At 48.6% G+C, this 19875-nt stretch overlaps 3 protein-coding genes across 3 annotated transcripts in view; 2 read left to right on the top strand and 1 right to left on the bottom strand.

The window, feature by feature from the left end:
• The window catches only part of LOC119403194 (uncharacterized), a 41944-nt gene extending 31878 nt beyond the window's left edge, over positions 1-10066 (top strand). The window contains exon 9 of the mRNA XM_049418224.1: positions 10047-10066. Within this exon, the coding sequence (XP_049274181.1) occupies positions 10047-10066 (20 nt within the window). The remainder of the gene's footprint in view (positions 1-10046) is intronic.
• LOC119401829 (fructose-2,6-bisphosphatase TIGAR) overlaps positions 1-19875 on the top strand; it is a 430132-nt gene that overhangs the window by 276571 nt on the left and 133686 nt on the right. The window lies entirely within an intron of this gene.
• On the bottom strand, positions 15403-19475 carry LOC125759523 (uncharacterized). Its single transcript, XM_049418397.1, has 3 exons — positions 19188-19475; positions 17113-17433; positions 15403-16109 (listed from the first exon to the last, which is right to left on the bottom strand). The coding sequence occupies exons 1-3, from the start codon at positions 19270-19272 to the stop codon at positions 15997-15999; spliced, it is 519 nt and encodes a 172-aa protein (XP_049274354.1). The 5' UTR covers positions 19273-19475; the 3' UTR covers positions 15403-15996.

Genomic DNA, 19875 nt, shown 5'->3' with positions numbered 1-19875 from the left:
GCGTTGTGGAGTCGATCCAGGGCGTCGTCTATCCGTGGAAGAGGGTACACGTCCTTCTTCGTGATTTTGTTCAGGCGACGATAATCGACGCAGAAACGTAGGGTTCCATCCTTCTTCCTCACTAACACTACGGGAGACGCCCACGGACTCTTGGACGGCTGGATGATGTCGTCGCGTAGCATTTCGTCGACTTGCTTCTTAACGGCGTCCCTTTCTCGCGTCGAAACCCGGTAGGGACTCTGACGGAGTGGTCGAGCATTTTCTTCCGTTATGATACGGTGTTTAGCAAGGGGCGTTTGCCGGACCCGTGATGACGACGAGAAACAGTCCTTGTATTTCTTCAGAAGGCATCGGAGCTGTTGGTGTTGGCGGGCGGGAAGGCTTGGGTTTACGTCGAAGGATGGCTCAGGCATTGCGGTTGTCGTTGTAGCTTCGTCAGAATCTGAAAAGGCAAACGCATCGCTGACAGCCAAGATTTCTTCGATGTATGCAATCGTCGTGCCCCTGCTCAGGTGTCTGTATTCTTGGCTGAAATTCGTTAGCATCACGCTTCCTTTCCCTTCATACAGCCGAGCAATGCCTCTTGCGACGCAAATGTCACGGTCTAGCAGCAAACCCTGATCGCTCTCGATGACACCTTCGATGCATTCAGCCGTTTCGGTGCCGACGGGAATTATGATGCTGGATCTAGGAGGAATGGTGACTTGATCCTCGAGCACGTTCAGGGCATGTTGACATGGGTTCGTATCCGGCGGTGTCGCTTTCTCCGACGATAGGGTTATCGACTTGGTTCTTAAGTCGATGACGGCGCCGTGGTCACTTAGGAAGTCCATTCCAAGTATCACATCCCTGGAGCAGTTTTGTAGGATTACAAAGCTCGCAGGATAAGTCCGGTTGTTGATAGTGACTCTCGCCGTGCAGACACCAATCGGCGTTATTAGATGGCCTCCAGCGGTCCGGAGCTCGGGGCCTTCCCAAGCAGTCCTAATTTTCCTCAACTTTGCTGCGAACGGCCCACTGATGACGGAATAGTCGGCTCCAGTATCGACGAGAGCGGTGACGTTGTGGCCGTCGATCAGAACGTCGAGGTCGCTAGTCCGCCGTCTTGCGTTGCAGTTACGTCGCGGCGTCGGGTCACGGCTACGTCGGTTTGCACCGCTGCTTCCGCGTTGCGTCGTCAGGTCTGCTTCCGGTCGCAAATTTTCGTCTTCAGGACGTCGACGTCGTTCGGCGGGCGGCGGGGGCTCGGAACTTCGTCGCGGTGTCGTCGTCGACGGCGGAGGATCTTCAGCATTTCGTCGTTCAGCAACCGCACCTCCACCGGTTGCTGCCCTTAGTTTTCCGGATATGGGCTAGGCGACCGGCCCCGGTTTGGGCCAGTGTACTGCCGGCGGTGCGGTGACATGTATCGGCCGGGCGACGGTGAGCGGGAAGGTCGTCGTTCTTGCCACTGTGTGCCTGTGAGGTAGTCGTCGATGTCGCGAGGCCGTTCGCCTGGCTGCGGGCGCGGCGCGTTGACGGGGAATCCGCGTAGCCCCATCTGACGGTACTGGCAGCGGCGGTACGTGTGGCCGGCCTCCCCGCAGTGGTAGCAGAGCGGGCGGTTGTCAGGGGCGCGCCAAACGTCGGTCTTCCTTGGCGCGTAGCGCGGGGCATAGCGCTGGGCGGCAGGAGGACGGTAGGGTGTCGGTGGTGGTGGCGGCGGCGGCGTCTGGCGGCGGAACTGCTGCGGCGACGTGGCGTCTTGACGTGGACGAGGAGCGGGGGCATTGCGTCGGGCTGCGGCAGCGTAGCTCATTGCTTGTGGCTCAGGCTGCGCTGGTTCAGGTGCTCCCAGAAATTGCTGGATTTCCTGGCGTACGACGTCGGCGATCGGGTCCACTTGAGGCTGGGAGGAGGGCAACAATTTACGCAGCTCCTCCCGCACGATAGTTCTGATGGTGTCACGCAGGTCATCAGATTGTAGCGCGTGAACCTCCCCGAAGGTCGTCGTAGGAATGCGGCGGTTGTACTGTCTCGTACGCATTTCCAGCGTCTTCTCGATCGCCGTTGCTTCCTTGAGGAATTCTTGGACGGTCTTGGGTGGGTTACGCATCAGTCCAGCGAAGAGTTCTTGCTTGACCCCTCGCATGAGGAAGCGGACTTTCTTTTCCTCGAGCATGTCGGGGTCAGCGTGGCGGAAAAGTCGGTTCATTTCTTCCGTGAAGATGGTCACGTTTTCGTTCGGATGTTGCGCCCGTGTCTCCAACAAGGCCGCGGCCCTTTCTTTTCGGACGACGCTCGTGAACGTCGCCAAAAAATTGCCGCGAAAGAGGTCCCAAGTACGGAGTGAGGACTCCCGATTCTCGTACCAGGTCCTTGCTGCGTCTTCCAAGTAAAAGTACACGTGGCGCAGGTTGTCCTCGGGGGTCCAGTTGTTAAATGTCGAGACCCTTTCGAAAGTCTCGAGCCAGGTGTCCGGGTCTTCGAATGACGACCCGCGGAAGGTTGGCGGCTCCTTGGGCTGCCGGAGTAGGATCGGCGCAGACTGCACGGGGTCGGTCATCGTCGCTGCTGTGGGTGTTGGGACCTTGGGCTGCCTGGTTTGTTCCGGAAGGAGCCCGTGCTCTGGCTGCAGTCCCTTCTGCCTGCGGTTTGTTCGACGATCCGGGTTGTCTTTGCTGTCGTCCTCCTCGCGGCTTGGGCTTGGGTCAGCGCTTCGCGGGGGCGTCCGGATCATGGAAGAAGCTGCACCTCCACCAGATGTCACGTGGTCGTGACGTCGACGAAGACAGTAGTCGGCGCTTGCAGGATGAAACTGTTTATTTGGCCGAACTTGTGGCCGGAAAATGAGAACTAGAACTACAGCAATACAAGCTGTACAAAGATAGCGGCGAACAGGGCGTCGTCCGTCGATCAACTGACAAGTGGTGAAGCGCGTCGGCTTTTATACAGGCGCTATCGAACTTTCCAGCGATATCGCTGCTTGTTGCGCATGTTCTAGAATGAGCTCGGGCGTTCGCGTCTTGCGCGCAATCTTAACAAAACGATCTACTAATATCGCGAAGCTTCTCTAACACTGAGGCGCGGTTCGCGCTGAGCGTTGCTGGCTGTCTTTCTGGGTGAAAACGGAATACAATAAAAGTGATAATAAGGAACGCGCGTGGCAATATCGACGAAGACGATGCCGAGATGAACAGATCTAAACGAGACAAAGCTCAAGTTTCAGCTGTTTTATTTCGTGCGTTGTTCACATATTTGTCGAGTACAAAGGTCACGTCAGAGCCATAAAAACACAGCACCCTCATCTGCACGACATCTACCCTTTGATTTTTAATTACGAGATTCAGGCGAAGTTAAAAGTATGAACGGCATGCTGACGTAATTTTCAACACCTAGCGAAGCCATGATAGCTGCATCACAAGCCCATCTCTCTGTGTCGTCTTTCACGTGTTTTACTATTTTTGTTTTGGCAAATTTAGGCGTACATGAGCATCGATTACAATGTGTAGCAAGAGTCCCTGGATGTGTTATTCGTTCGCAATTGTACCGATGCTCTCTGAGTCTTGTGTTGATGCATCTCGAACTTTGTCTTATGTATTGCTTTCCGCAGAGGTTTGTCGAGTGTGACGTCGAAGTAGTGTACAGTATTCCACTCACTTGCGGAAAGCAATCCATCAATAGAGAAAAAAAAAAGAACACGACTTTCGCCTTCGAGTCGTCTTAGGTGAATGCATAAGGGACTCTGCGAGATTTCTCTTTGCACTTTGCCTTTCTTCGGCGCTGCTACGGCTGCGCGTAGTCGCACCAATATTCAGATTTCTAGTCTCTTTTAGGGACTGTTTGATGCACTGAGTACGGGTACGAACAACAAATCTTTGCTGTTTTCGTCATCACAGTTTCCTGGAAAGGATCTAGAAGTTGATTGCTTTTTGAATTACCCCACAGTGAAAATAAGGACAGCATACTAAGTGTGATGCCACTCTAGGTACATCAGAGGCAACCAAACGTGATTTGTTATTCCGGCATTTATTAATTTTGTGACAATAGAGAAAGCGGCAGCGATTGAGCATGAATACCGTCGCATTTCTTCGTTCGGAAAAGGCTCAAATGGGCTCGGTGCAGGGTTGCCACTGACTTTCGCGTAAATGTCGCCAAACGACGAGCAAAAAGTCGCCAAAAGTCGCCATTTTTTTCACAAATTTCGCCAAAAAAGGCGCCATTCTGGATATCTGCGGCATACCTAGTAATAAAAATTTCCACTCACGTATAGCCCTGTAGAATACAGTACCATCTAAGACCCTTAAATTATAATGACGTTTCTCAATGCCAGTCGTACCGTCCGCTTCACCGTGGGAGTGCATGATGCTGCTACTCCGACTAACCGCAAGATGTGCGTGGTGGCGCAAGGGTGAATGAATGAAGCGCTCATGATATCCTTCCATCCCTTTCCGCTCGTTTCAAAGGTAAAAGTGTGGTAAGCTTTGGGCGAAGCGTTGTTCGTAGACAGGTTTACGTACCCTTATACGAATTAAACGGATTAAAAGGTTTATTGAAGGTAACACGACAGAATTTTTACAGGAACCAATCATTAGTGAGTCTTACACCTTTTCATTGTTAACTAATATGATACTGGACGCAACCGACCCTTTCATCATCATCATCATCATCATCATCAGCCTGTCTACGCCCACTGCAGGGCAAAGGCCTCTCCCATGTTCCGCCTATCAACCCGGTCCTGTGCTTTCTGCTGCCACGTTATACCGGCAGACTTCTTAATCTCATCTACCCACCTAATTTTCTCTCTCCCCCTCACGCGTTTGCCATCTCTTGGAATCCAGTCAGTTACCCTTAATGACCACCGGTTATCCTGCCGACGTGCTACGTGCCCGGCCCATATCCATTTCTTCTTCTTGATTTCAACTATGATGTCCTTAACCCCCGTTTGTTCCCTGACCCACTCTGCTCTCTTCCTGTCTCTTAAGGTTACACCTATCATTTTCCTTTCCATCGCTCGCTGCGTCGTCCTCAATTTATGTTGAACCCTCTTTGTAAGTCTCCAGGTTTCTGCTCCGTAGGTAAGTACCGGTAAGATGCAGCTGTTATATACCTCCCTCTTGAGGGATAGTGGTAGATTACCATTTATGATTTGATAATGCTTGCCGAATGAGCCCCAACCCATCCTTATTCTTATAGTTATTTCACTATCATGGTTCGGCTCCGCGGTTACTACCTGTCCTAAGTAGACGTACTCCTTTACAACTTCCAGTGTCTCGCCACCTATCGCAAAGCGCTGTTCTCTGCTAAGATTGTTCCACATTAATTTAGTTTTATGCATATTAATTTTCAGACCTACTCTTCTACTTTCCGTATCCAGTTCAGTAATCATGAGCTGTAATTCGTCTCCCGCGTTACTCATCAATGCAATGTCACCAGCGAATCGTAGGTTACTGAGATACTCTCCATTAACTCTTATCCCTAACTCTTCCCAATCTAGGGCCCTGAAAACTTCCTGTAAACATGCGGTGAATAACATTGGAGAGATCGTGTCTCCCTGCCGTACGCCCTTCTTTATTGGGATTCTGTCGCTTTCTTTATGGAGGACTATAGTGGCTGTGGATCCGCTGTAGATTTCTTCCATTATGTTTATGTAGGCTTCGTCGATGCCTTGATTCCGCGATTTCGCTTGAACCTTTCATATGGTCACCTATATCTACACGTGTACGTTATTAATGAACAGGTAGACAATCTTAATGTTGTATAGCAATTGTTTTCATTGCACACGCTGACCGAGAACAGTGGAAAATGCCTCAATAAATATGTTTTTATTGCACTAATAGCCGCGTATCCGCCTCTCTTCGCTATTCCAAAACAGTCTTTACGAGCTGAATTGGGGGCACTGCAACAGTGAATAAGTCGCCAAGCTATTCAGAACAGTTGGAGCTTTGGCGGAACAAATGGTCGGAACACGCGGCCAACCCGTCGTCTAGCCCCTTCAGAAGCGAAACTTTAGAGAAGCTTAAAGCACCTAAAGACAAACTTATAGTCAAACACTGCCCCCTCGCGGTTTGCAAGGCAGTCCGCTGAATTAAATTTCGCTAGAATGTCGCTGAGGGCCGTTCCAGTACCTCCTGTATCTAGATAAATTAAGGAGATACACACCAGTTACAAGACGGACATACCGAATGATGCGTAATGTGCACATTCTACTCGTGGGTCTAAATCCAAGAAAAATGCATAGAATGTTGCCGCTCATTCGTTGGGAGGACACTGAGCTTAGGATGCATAACTCAGTAGAGACCTAAGCCGAAAATCGCCAAAAATTCGCCATGTCGCCATTCATAATTTTAGGTCGCCACGGGCCTCTCAAATTCGCCAATTTGGCGAAAAGTAGCCACCACTGGCAACCCTGGCTCGGTGGGGCTATGAAATTCCAGACATCAATGTGGTATTTTGCGGGGCTGTGCACACGTGGCGCCATTTAAGTTTGTATAAAATATGTCTTACAATGGTATTGCAGTTTATGAGTTGTTGTTTTTACGTATTTATTTATCCTATTTTTACAATCCTCATGTTAGTGATGTGTTCGCGCATATACACAGCTTCTACGAGAACCAACACTAATAGCTTACAATAGTGCGAATACGATGAATATATTCGTCCTGAATCAACCTGAGGCGATACTAAGGTTGAAAAGGAGCGCGTGAAGAAATTATCTCCCAACCATGAGGAGCAGCATGCGGACATATGAGATCCTCTCATTGAAGGGGAGCTTGTGGGTATATAATGAATCTTTAATGAAGAGCAGCGTGTTGACATAAAATATCCACTAAGAGCAGTGTGCACATATGGTATTTACTCAATGAAGTGCAGCGTGTGGACATACGATATCCAAATAAGTAAAGACCAGCATGTGGACATTCAGGTATGATACTCAAACAATCTAGAGCATCGTGTGTACATATATGTCCATTCACATGGCAGCATACCGATATATGATAGCGAGCTAATAAAAAGCAGTGTGTCGTGATATGATATCCACATGATGAAGAGAAGTTCGTGGACATATGATGCCCTCTGAATGAAATGCAGCGTGTAGAGAAATGATGTACAATAAATGAAGAGAAGTGCGTGCAAATTTGATATACATTCAATGAAGATCAGTGTGTGGACAACTGACGTACTCTTATTGAAGAGCGAGGTATGGACATGTGTTAACCACTTAGTGAAGAGAAGCTTGTGGACACATGATGTCCACGCATTTATGAAAAGGAGCGTGTGGACGTCTGATGTTAAAAAAATTGGAGAACAGCGTGTGCAAACTTGATATCTGCTCAACTAAGATAAGCGTCTGGATAGTTGATGTCCACTTAGCGAAGAGCAGGAAGGAAAATCTGTATAAGAAGGAGCGTGTGGACACCTGATGTCCACGCAGTGAACAGTAGCGTGAGACACGTGTTCACTGCTTTCCTCGAGCGACCTTTTCAGGCTTTACCAAAGCAGATTTGGCAACATACCCACACGTTATACCGCAGCACGACTGGAGAGAGCAAAAATACCAAATAATATTAAGCAGCTGGTTTCATGTTACAGTTGAGCCCGCAGACAGCGAAACAACCCATACGCTTCCGAGCTAGCCAGGCGCTTCCGGGGAGTGCAGGCGCCCTCAAAAAGCTGACGGCACTCTGGCTAGTGTACCTCTTATAATAAAAATTCAATTCTTAGCCGAACGACCCTTCCTCTCTAGGCTGCTTCACAAGATTCTCGGACGACCCGCGACTGAGAAAAATGCATCACATCCAGGACCGCCCCTTTTCTTCCTTTCAGGAGCTGGCTCGCCAGGTTCTAAAGCTGGGGCAAAGTCCCGCGCCGTAAGCGTAACCTTAGTTCCAGAGGCTACCACTACAGGCGCCGCTCGCGCGAGAGAGAAGTCTTCTTCCTCTTGTTCTTTGAGCGCCTTGATGATGATATTAACGCAGACAAAACCACATATAGCATAGCCAACTGTAGAATGCGGCGCTCGCTCCACTCCGGCAGTGCGCTTCAATAGAGGGTTTCACTGTTTATTAACACAGGCCCTGGACCGCTTCCGGTTTCCTGCGCTGGCGTAGGCTAGCAGGATTGGCGGGGAACAAAAGCCTTGGCGAGTAGCCCGTAGAGTTTCAACACTTTTCTCCCTGTGTCTAGCAAAATATTTGAATTAAATATCCTTTTAAGCTACACACAACACTAAAAGAGTTAGTGTTTATCTATAAGCACCTTTCTTTTATGTGAAACTGGAAAAAGAGTATTCTCTTACTCTGACAAATCTTAAAAAACACTTTACGCTTCGGTGTTGCAGAATAATAAATGAGGTGACCGGAAGTTTCTTGGGGTACACCGCGTGCTCCTGCTATCGCAATCTTGAAACCGTCTATACTATTAACATGAACGAAGAAGACAAGGCGGCGGAGCGGAGAGCTCGCAAGGCAGCAGCAGCAGCACGGGCTCGCCGCCAAGACCCTGTGGTGAGAACTCGCAAGGCCGCAGAGAGACGTCAGCGTCGTGCGGACCCCGAGATACAAGCCTGCGAAGCAGAAGCAGCGTGGGAGCGGCGGCAAGAGAACCTCGAAGAGGTACGGGCGCGGGATGCAGCGGCCAAGCGCCGAAAGCGGTCGCTACCTGAAGTTGGGGGCACCGACGCGCACTTCAAGCGCGGTTTCCTCGACGACACGTTCGGCGACAGCTGCAAGGTCTGCGACCGCTTGTGGTTCGACAACAACCTGACCACAATCGCTACTTTAAAGGGGCCCTGCAACACTTTTCGAACATGCTCAAAAAGCGCTGCCGATCGGTAGTCGAGGCTCCCGAGAACACGCGAGCCAAATATTACAGCGATGCGCACGGCTTGGAATTTACAATAAATTCTCAAAGTCAGCTGAAAATCGCTCCCTCTTCTCTCGACAAATGATGTATTAGTCCGCAAAATATGACGCGATTGTCGGCAGTTCCACCATTGGCTGATGTTATAATCACAATAACGCCCTCATTATTACTTTCATTGTTAATTTTGAGTTCAATAAGTAGATAATATGTATGTTTATATTCTGTTATCGCGTTAAAAACACCGAACAAACATTAATATTAGCACTTCCGGTCTCACCGACAGCTCGTCTGCTCGTAGTTGCGTGGTTCCGTTTTCTTCGCCATGCGCAGTGCCGAAAACGTGAATATTTCTGTGCTTTTGACCATCGCCGGTTGCCGTTGAGAGTGGCAGCCGTTCGAGTGTTGCCTCGTCAGCTGAGAACTGCATCGTCGGCACGTTCTCACGACCGACCGAGGCACGGGCGCAGCGTGTCTCCGATATCAATGCTGGCGTCCGGTAATGGCGGCGCTTCGGGGTCGTCTGCCAGTGCCGTCTTACGAGGCGGTGTATCGGAGTATGGGCCGAAACCGATCTCAGCTGTCATTCGTTCCAAACGAGCGCGCAGGTTTGCTTCCATGGTTGGCAGAGCGATGAAAACACTACGGCGTTCGAGGTGCACACCCAACATTACTAAACCGACGCGCAGTTTTCAAGCACGCGCGATATCGGCTCCGCTCGACGAGAACGACGCAAGCCGACCGGAAGTGGCGGCACAGACCACGTGGTTGCGCCCAGACGTCAGAGAGAAAAAAATGAAGAAAAAAACACCGCCGGCGCTCTTGGGCGGAGCCTCGCTCCTCTGCGCTGCCTCCCTCGACTCGCTGCCTAGCTTTCCGCGCGCGCTCGCGGCGTTGAGTTGAGGGAGAAAGCTGCGGAACGTGATCTCTATAATTTGGTAACACCACTTAGACTTGACGGATTCGAAAAATTTTTGCGGCATATGACTCGTGAAGAGTCATACGTCAATAATGAGACTATTGCAATATAACTAAGAAAGGTGTTGCAGGGCCCCTTTAACAACGTGTGACGTCTTTATATGACAGTAGAGAAATTGTACGGAGCATTCACGGTTTACCCGATTCACGGTTCCCCCGAGACAAACTCGGCCTGCCACGCTACACGTCCCTAAGCAATTTCTGTGGCACGTATGTTGCTTTTGCAGGTGTTCGTCAGTACCGGTAGACTGTACAGCAGGTACCCGAGAAATAGAGTCCGGTATAATTGCAACGTAGCGTGCAGCGATGTACCCCACGTTTTTTCTCCGAAGAATATGAAGAGATGTGAGATGACTGTCCGTCGCTTCTTAAGAACAGACACATGCCGACTCCAGCAAAGGTCCGTGGTAGACGTTGAGGAAAATGTTTATGCAGCTTCCATGTGAAGCTATATCGACACAAGTATTGACTGTTTGTATTGTTCCCAGCGTATACGCTTATCTTGTTTTATTGAGATAGCAAATATATGGACACTAGCAACGGGTGTTTGCCGTCGCCGTCACCGTCATGTCCCGTATGAAGTAAAATAAATGATAACATCCCCCCTCGCATCGTATGTTCTACCGCCGGTAAAAGTGCGCGAGCGAGCTCGAGAACGAGCCGGTCCACCTCCGTCGCTCGTAAAGCGCATGCGATAACATCACCCCGCTCGGAAGCCTGCCGTCGAAGCAGAGGAAAAACGCCCCATCCGTCTAGAACTAGCATGACAACCCGCGAGGGGGGGAATGGAGTCCTTCGAGCAGCAACCCTCAACTTTCATTCTAAGGATGCGGTCGCGATCGCTCGATCGCGGCAGCCATCAGCGGGCGGCTCGTATGACTCTCTACGTGCGGCGCCTTCAACGCGAAGATCAGTCCCTGGATCGGCCGTATTCTCTTACACTAGTGTTTTGTAGAGTTACGCGAGATCGCATACAAACCAGTTAGCTGCTAGCCTCACTTCGTATATCATTACAATTTCTTGTTACCGCATTCATTCCTTCGCCCTTGTGATGAAACTGACTTTTTTCTATGTGAATATAATTGGGATTACCTCTCTTTGTGTTTGCACTGTGTAGCATGTGTGGTAATTGCTTTGTTGGCTATTAATTTTCCTTTGAATATACAAAGTCCTTAACGGCTCCTCAAGCAGGTGTGCGAAGGAGCATCAGGGTGCGCCGGGTGGGATGTTGGGCGGGGTGCTACGTCGCTCGAACAGCGACTGAGAACTTTCTTTGAACACAAGGGCACGGTACGGCCGTATCTTGTCTCCATTCCCGCTCCGGCTAGTCTGGACCGTTTCAGTTGATACGCACGGGGACCGAGACTTGCAATTACAATTGGGAGCAACCCGTCTTACTACATACTTACCCAGAGCACTTAGTTCACGACCCTGAAGCTTGTTAAACTTTGACAGAGAAGTTTTATTGCGACAGCAAGTGCGTGGACATATAGGCTGGTTTTTCTGCCGCCGTCAGCGCCATATTCTGTAAAAAGTCCTAAATCAATGACATCGCTCCACGCATTCGGCGTGTTAGTAAAAGCGCGCAAGCATTGCGGACGAACGAAGCTGAAGCAGAGATGAACCGAGCCGGCCATCTTCGTCGCACGAGGAGCGGATGCGCTAACACCCCCTGGCGCGCGAGGCCTGCGGCCAATGGCTCTTCAAGCACAGAGGAAACGCCCCGCCCGTGTTTCCTTGGGTGAAGATGCATAAAGGCGTGGGGGAAGGGGGATGGCGCCGCTCAAGCGCACTGCGAACTTTCATCATAAGGGCTCAGTGGATGAATGGATGGATGCTATGAGCACCCTCTTTATAACTGGACACTGACATGTGTGCCACCAGGCTCGACAAAAAAAAGTGAAAAAAAAAACTTTTTTTAGGTTGGCCTATTGCCTCGTGTAGTGCGCTTAAATTGAACTTAGTATAAAAAACAACCCTAAATTTAGAGCCCCGCTCTCTGCTTTTTTCGGCAGAACGTCCTTACTTTTTCCACTATTTATTTTTGTCCTTTCTGTACGTTTCTGCCACCAATACTGTCACCGTATCTTACTTATTAGATGCGAAGCATCTTATGGCGGAGTTCAATCCGGTGGTGGTTGTGGTGGTGTGCGGCGTGACGACCCTTAGAGCGCACGCGCAAACCCTCCTCACACCCTCTCCACTCCCCTCTCCCTCTCTCCGCTCCACCTCTCCCAATCTCCACTCCCCCTCCCTGTTTAGATAAAAGGCTCGCGTTAGGTCGTACACAGGCTCAGTCACTGGGCCGGCTGCGCTGGTGGCATGAGTTCCAACGTCAACGTCGGCGCCAGTTGCAGTAATACCTTAACGCCTGCCGAGAACGCGGAGCAGCGGGTGGAGCAGCGGAAGGCTCGATGCGCCGAAGCGCAACGTAAACGTCGGCAAGCGGATCCCGAGCTCCGGGCTAGGGAAGCCCAGCGCAAACGGCAACGTCGGCGGGAAACTTGCTACGGATGAAACGCAGGCTCGACATGCCGAAATGCTGCTTCAGCATCACCTCATTGTCCCCTTTAGTGGGGGATGGTGTATTTTTTCCTATCCCGGATGTTTTTAGCTTCCCGCGTGGCGAAAGCTGGTGCGCGCCCTCTATCGACATACCTCAGTAGACAGCTCGTAAACGTGCTGTGCCCTCACCGCCTACTTCGCCTTATTGCTAGCGTCGCCATATTGCTAGCGGGTGGCGCCGTCTCTGGTCTGGCAACTCACTGGCATGTGCGAAGCTCCGCGTTTGCATGGAAGGTATACGTACGGCTGCAGTTACAGACAGCTTTTTTTGTTCTTGCGCACCTAATATTGTATCAAGTGATGCTGTCTACATAGGAAATGAATCTATGAGACGTCCTGAAACGGTTTGATCCATTCAGGGTCAATGATGTTAATATACGGCGACGCGAACGTGTGGCAAGTGGTCGATATATGATACATTTTCGGCACTGTTTGTTGGAAAACCACGCGAATATTTTCACCTGTTCTAGCAGGGCAAGAAGTTCCGCCACTCTTAGCAGATACACTCAATTTTTATCTTGGGCTGTAATCTTTTAATTTGGTTTTTCATTCACGGTGCGTTTATGCTGTCGCACCGAATACCGCTCGTACATGTGGTTGTGCGTGAGCACGAAGTCTCGATTTCGTGGCGCGGACGGCATCTGTTTGTTGCTCGCGAACAGTTGCCTGCATTGTTTCTTAACTTTTAAGCTACCGCGTATTACTCACTCATTTATTGCCCACCAGTGTGGACGAAGTTAGAGCTGTTTACAGGGATGTGCTGGTACATATAAAAACGATGCTGACGTTGACATGCCAGCGCGCTTCTTTCTCTTCTTTCTTTTAAGAGTCGTGATATCTGATTGGATTTCGGCGGCGATAGGATGAAGATGGTTACAGAGTTTCTTCTGCCGGTGAGGCACGAAGCGCGCCCGGGCTCGAGCCTTTGATCAGCATCGGAGGTGATTCGCGTTGTGTTTTTTATAACTTCATATACCAGATCTACTGTTTTTGCAAAATTCTTGCTGTCGTTCGCAAGGCTAAGCAGCAAACCTGGCAGTTCAAGGAACACTAGAGAAGCGTAACAATGTGGTTTTTGTATCGCGCTTAGAAGAGAATTAACTATGTTGTATATCATTGCGCGACTTGTCGGACACGGTTCTTGACCACGTAAAAATTTGTCTTCCAGAGGTAGTTCTACACAGGAAGTGACAGAACTCTTTCTTTTCTCTTTTTTTTTTACTATTCGGCTTTCACATGGCTAATCGTATACGACAGACCCCGCTGTCTTACAGATTACAGATGTTGTAACCTCGGGACAAAGATCTCACCACATCCTTTTCACGTATACCGTTCAGTGAATGTTGGGGTTTTACAAGGCTGGTACGGAGCACAAAATAAATGTATGATGCCGGTTACCCGCTACGACGTGAGGGATTTCTCGCCCGTGCTAATACCGGTAAACATCAACTGCAGCGATCACCGTCTTGAGCCGAGCTACGAAGCTAATTGCTAGACCAAACACATCATACAAATATATAATAATAAAACGAAGCGAAAACAACTCAGGTGGCTACTCGAGTGGTACTTAGATGTTTTGCACTTTACTGGACAGGGCCTTACTTGACCGCTTATGTTTGTTCGCAAATATGGCCATATCTGATCTACATTTGACAGCGTGGAACACTGGGAATTCCGGATATATTGCGGCACTTGCCGATTTAGAACATGTAACGTAACACAAACTATGTACCTTGAAGAGTGCGCACAACCGCAAACACTCAGCACTTGGTGATGGATGTCGCATACTTATTCTGACAGCAGTTTCCTTTTTTAAAGTTGTTAGAACAATAAAAAACAGCACAGTGGTTTCCCGTTGACCGTTTGCTGGCTGACATCGCAATACAAGAGAAAGAAATCGGCAGGTCGACCTTAAACACGCAAAAATTGTTCGAAAACGCCACTCATCCAAGTACCAGCCCGCATACTCCGCACCGTCGCGCACAAGCCAGGAAGGAGAAACGCGGTGGTTGCCACTCCGGTCCTCCTCGCCCTAGGTGACGGTCTATAGACAGTACGAAAACCACTTCGCTCTCTGAAGCGGCCGTGTTCGCTTCAACCAGCGTTTTGTAGAGTTACGCGTAATCGGTTCCAACAAAAGTTAGTTGCTAGCCTTACCTTTGTGTAATTTCCAATTTGTTGCTGTTGCATTCCTTGCTTCGCCCTTGCGGCGAAACTATTAGCTTTTTTATTAGAACTTCCACACTTGGACGACGTGAACTCGTTAAAAAATATCCCACTAAAGGGAACCATGTGGGGATGCGAAGCATCGCATGGGTCGACTTAAAGTTCTCCGATTGCTGAGAGACTGCAAGGGGAGAGGCCACAGCGTCTTACCCAGCCCCTCACACAGGCCCGAACGCGCCGCCGCGTGCCAGCGCGTTCTGACTAGGATACAACGCGTTGGTTCATCGCGCGTCTGCAGAATCTCGTTCCCCGACGCGATCACATGATTGCTGAGAAAGTGTAAGGGGGAGAGGCCACAGCGTCTTACCCAGCCGCAACACAGGCCCGAACGCGCTACCGCGTGCCAGCACACATGGTTTCCGAGCTGACGGTCGCCAAGGGACAGACACAGCCCCGAGAAAAAATCACAGCATATCCACGGAGTGAATGATGATGAGTGGGCGAAGCTGCGGAGGTTCATCGGTAAACCGTGAATCTTCCGTGAATTCTGCCCAGTACATCATCACCGACGTGAGATCGGGCGCGTTTATACTAAAGGTTCGATGAGTTATGACGACTTGCAGCTCACTTTAATTTTACATGTACGCTGGGAATTTTCATTGTTTAGAAAACCATTGCTTTAGAAAACATCTGGCGTCTTTCGTTAAGCAGCTGGCGTCTTTTCGTTTTGCTTTAGAAACATCTGGCGTTCTCTCGTTTTGCTTTTAGAAAACATCTGGCGTCTTTCGTTGGTTTATTTCACCAATCAACGGCGTTTTGAACAAAATTTTTATTGTTTAATCACGCACAGGAGAAATCTCACCAGGCACTACCTTGGAGGTAAACAATGGCTGCTAATGGGAATGAGAGACAGAAGAAGTCGGCTTTTAGCTAACACTTACACTTCTACTTCTACTAACGTTTCCTACTGGAACCTGCCAATGACTACTAATGGGGAATGTGAGACAGAAGAATTCGGCTTTTAGTTAACGCGCACGCAGCGAATTTTTTATTGTTCAACAACGCACAGGAAAAATCTCCCACCGGCACCACCTTGGAGGTCAAGACCTGGTACTAGCGTTACGACTGGTTACGCACTACTACGACTACGAGGGACGAAGGGGTGCCGCCTTAAGGAGCTTCGCCCCTAAAAGCTGCTTCGCATCTAACAAAGTTCTCAATATTATAGGCCAGCATTACCCGTTGCAGTTCCCACGGATGTAAATTCCACGCAGTGCAACTCCAGGCGAATCTTTTATGGGGGGTCCGTCCTTGCGCAACCCCACAGCAATGTCAACCTTGTGACACGCCTCAACCCCAACGCACGTGAGCTTGAAAACGTTTAGGTTGTTCTTGCCTTCTTGAACGCATTGTTTGGCTTTGACTTCTCGACGACTGGAGTTGTGGTCAGTGATATTGTAATGAAAGCGGTCCATGCAGGCCGTATGGCGCAAGGTATGCGACAGTGAAGGAGTTGTTTTTGACGGCTACCAGGTGCAGATCGGTCACTTCCGGAATTCCTGCAAGGAGATACAAAAAAAAATAATGGTGATCTTCAGAGCGTATTTCATTGCGAGCTTGCTATCATTTGTGGGCAACGCGTCGATCTGAGAGCGCCTGAAACCATTTTCATGAAAATTTTAAAGATTGCTCGTGTAGACTTGAAAGGCATTGGTGGTCAGTTCCCTCAGGATGGAGGAACATTGCGACAATAGTGAAAACATTGAATCTCTTACCAGACACTTAAAAAACTCACCGCGTCGATTATGCATTCGCCTAAGTTGACTCGAAAGAGAAAGCCGAATTTGGGGCTACTGTATCATAATCATCAAAACAAGAAGCACAACGAAGCTTGCGAGGCTACGTGAGCATCTGCACACTTGTCTGATGTTGTGTCTGATAACGATGAGTGATTATAGTTCAGCCCTTTATAATGGGTTGGCAGCTTCCAACCACCCGCTCGTTACGCAATTTACATGGTGTGACAGCTCTTGCAATACTACGGTTCTGCCGCAAAATATTACATTTGTTAATGCGACTCCTTATCCGACATGATTATTGTATAGGATATTTTTCCGAAGTGGTTTCGAGCACTGATGTTGCTTTGTTAGATGCTTTATTGCGACGGAAAGTTCATGCGTTTGATTTCGACTCAAAGCCTAATAATATTATTCTGACATTTACTAATACCACATGAGGCTTTGTACAGAATGCCGAGCTTTTTGTCTGATGAGGCATTTAGTCTTGTCGCCCGAAAATATCGCGCGTAACACGGCAGCATTAGCTCTCGTTGCTTGAAGATTGAAAATGCACGAAATAATGAATACCAGTAATTTGCACATCTTCTAGCAAATTTTAAGCGGGTCAAGCGGAAAACAACTTTTACAAACCTCAAAGTTGTCAGCATACCCCGTGAGTTACCGCAATATTACTACGTCGTTTACGTAGCTGACGACGGGAATTTACTGATAAACGTATTTCGACGTTACTGGGGACGGGCGGTAACTAAAGGTAGGCAATTACCTGTTCCAGGGAGAAGGACGTTCTCCAGTGCCACTGCGGGTGACGCGCGATCGGGATGACCTCTAATGTAGGTGTGCACTCGAACGGTGATCCTGGTGCAGGTGTCGGATTTCGTGCAGGTCAGCCTTGTCTGCTTCGGATTAATTTCAGCGGAGTTGTTGCACGAAACGATGCGGTGGAGCCTGTTCCCGATTAAGCGGCTTCCATAATCGATGACGTCAACCGTGTAGTAATCGATGCTCTCTTTCGGCCGTTCCCAGGACACAACAAAAGAGGTGGACGTAATGTTCTCAACCTTCAAGTTGGACACCTGAGGTGCACCTGCAATATTCATAATTTCGAAATCATCAAATTCAAAGCTCTTTCATACGACAAAACATACTCACAACCACAGGTCGGCAAACACACTTAAGAGTCGACTCACTCAGAATCACAGAGACTCCGATTGAGCTGTACGTCTGAGGCGAGTGAGTCCGAGTGAATTATATTTTGGTGAGTCTGAGTCCGATTGAGATCGGCTGAGAAATATTATGGTGAGTCTGAGTCTGAGGGAGTCCGGTTGAGAAACATTTTGGCGATTCTGAGTCTGAGTGAGCTCTTAGGGCAAAATATATTGGATGAGTGCGTCTGAGTGAGCTCCACATTTTGTGCCTGACCTATAGTGCTATATACTCAACTTCAACATTACTATAGCTCACGTTTATAATAATGTATACACCCACATACTTCAACGCGCTACTGTTCATACGTCAGCTCTATATTTATTTATCAGAAGCATGACTTGCGGAGGGAGAGGGGGAGGAGGTGCCTTGACCCCTCCCCCCGCAATCTTTTTCACTGGAAGTCATTGATAAAAATATCTCGTGTTAGTCGTCTCTTTCAATAAAAAGGTTCGTATTGAATGGCACCCTCTGATAACTCGTGTTTGAAGGTACGAGGTGAAAAAGGGCTAAGCAGAGCACCGATTATTCGAGATATTTGTGCTAAAGAACATTGACACTAGGGTAGAAAATCCTATTTAGAGGCTAACGAACTAATGAGTCGACTCAATCAGACTCAGATCGAGCCGTGAGGCTCAGTCTGAGTGAGTCCGAGTGAAAATATTTTAGTGAGTCTGAGTCCGAGTGAGTCCGGTTGAGAAAAATGTTAGTGAGTGTGAGTCAGAATGAGTCCGGATGAGGAAAAGTTTGGTGAGGCTGAGTCCGAGCGAGCTGCATGGACAAGATATTTTTCGTGAGTGAGCCTGAGTGAGCTCAACATTTTTTTCCGCCCTATGCTCACAACGTGCGTATGATTGCCCTCTACTAAGATTCATAAGCACAATGGGAAGAGGCATAGCTTTCGAACAACACACCTACATTTACCTACAAGTCGGGAATTTTTCAGTCACAGTTATCTTCTTTTCGGAACTGTCAATTCTTTTTGTCTCATATTTTGAGGCGACAAAAACTTACTTGTGCATGCACCAGTGTAAAGCAATCATAAAAACAGATTTCCAAGCTCCCTGTATCCAGGAATTCTTTATGAAGTTGTGAGATACGCTTGCGCAGTACTTTTATGCGGCGGCCCAGCAACTTCTCCGCCGGCACAGCTACAGACAACGAAGAAATGGGCCCGTCGGTCAATTTCTCTTGTTTCGTTCATAAGTTCAGTTCCGTTACCTGTAAATCGATGGCTATAAGTAGAGTCTGGACAGTTCATGCTAACGATTCTTGTACTGCCGGCTTCATAAAGAACGCAACCTATTCGTTTTAGTCATTCACCTTAAACATTTGAGATAATATTCGCTGACGCGTTGATTCATTTAAATGGCCTTCCTGGGAATACCTAATGTCTTTTCAAAAGTCTGCGAACGTGGAAGTGGAAAACATATGAAGTACCATTTCTACAAAAAAAAATTATTGAGCTTGGGTGAAGAATACATTTTCTGCTTATCGGCATTGTCACACTAAGTGCACTACCGCTTTGTTATGACCAACCACGCATAAGTGACAGAGAGGCGATCTGCGTCACGACTCACGAACCAACAACAGCAATCCTGCTACTCTCAGTAAGATGCGAGAATGCTATCTTACCCTTTGTCTTCGTCACGATGAACAGGGATTCACCGTGAGAAGTCCTCGCTGGCGGTCCGGTAATGTGAGTGTACAATTGCAACATGTAGAGGTGCCAAGGTTCCAGATCAGTGCACGTTAGTTCCGTCCGGTCGCGGTGAATGATGGTGCCATCTGCGCACGATCCATTGCTCCATGTTGTCCCTTCTAAAAAGGGTTTTATCTTCACGCTGTAATAGTCAAATGTATCGTTTGGCCTTGTCCAGTTCACGGTGAAGAAGTCTTCCCCGACTTTAATAATCTTCAAGTCGGTGACGTCAAAAGGCCCTGCAATGAAACAGATCAGTTTTTAGTCGTTCAATCCCGGGGCGTTTCTAAAAGTATTGTGTTCCATTGCGCCAAATGTGCACGCATTTAACAATATGACATGTATGTGTTCAAAATAGTGATGATATTTCATTGATTATAGGGGTGGAGAAGAAGTCGCTGCTCCGCCTAGTATATAATTCTCATGAAGGTTCTCCAATTACAGTATTCAACACCCTAGCGTCATTAGCACGGAACACATTTCAACTACAAGTGAACAATTACGGGTCCAACATTGACAAATACATGCACCTTTCTGAAACTACAATTTGAAAGAATCAATCACATAATTTTACGATAAGTTCTAGACTGACATCTCGAATCACTGTGAGGCCGCTTTGGC

Source organism: Rhipicephalus sanguineus, chromosome 8, assembly GCF_013339695.2.
Source record: "Rhipicephalus sanguineus isolate Rsan-2018 chromosome 8, BIME_Rsan_1.4, whole genome shotgun sequence".
Taxonomy (NCBI): Eukaryota; Metazoa; Arthropoda; class Arachnida; order Ixodida; family Ixodidae; genus Rhipicephalus; species Rhipicephalus sanguineus.
This window is presented reverse-complemented; position numbering and strand designations above follow the sequence as displayed.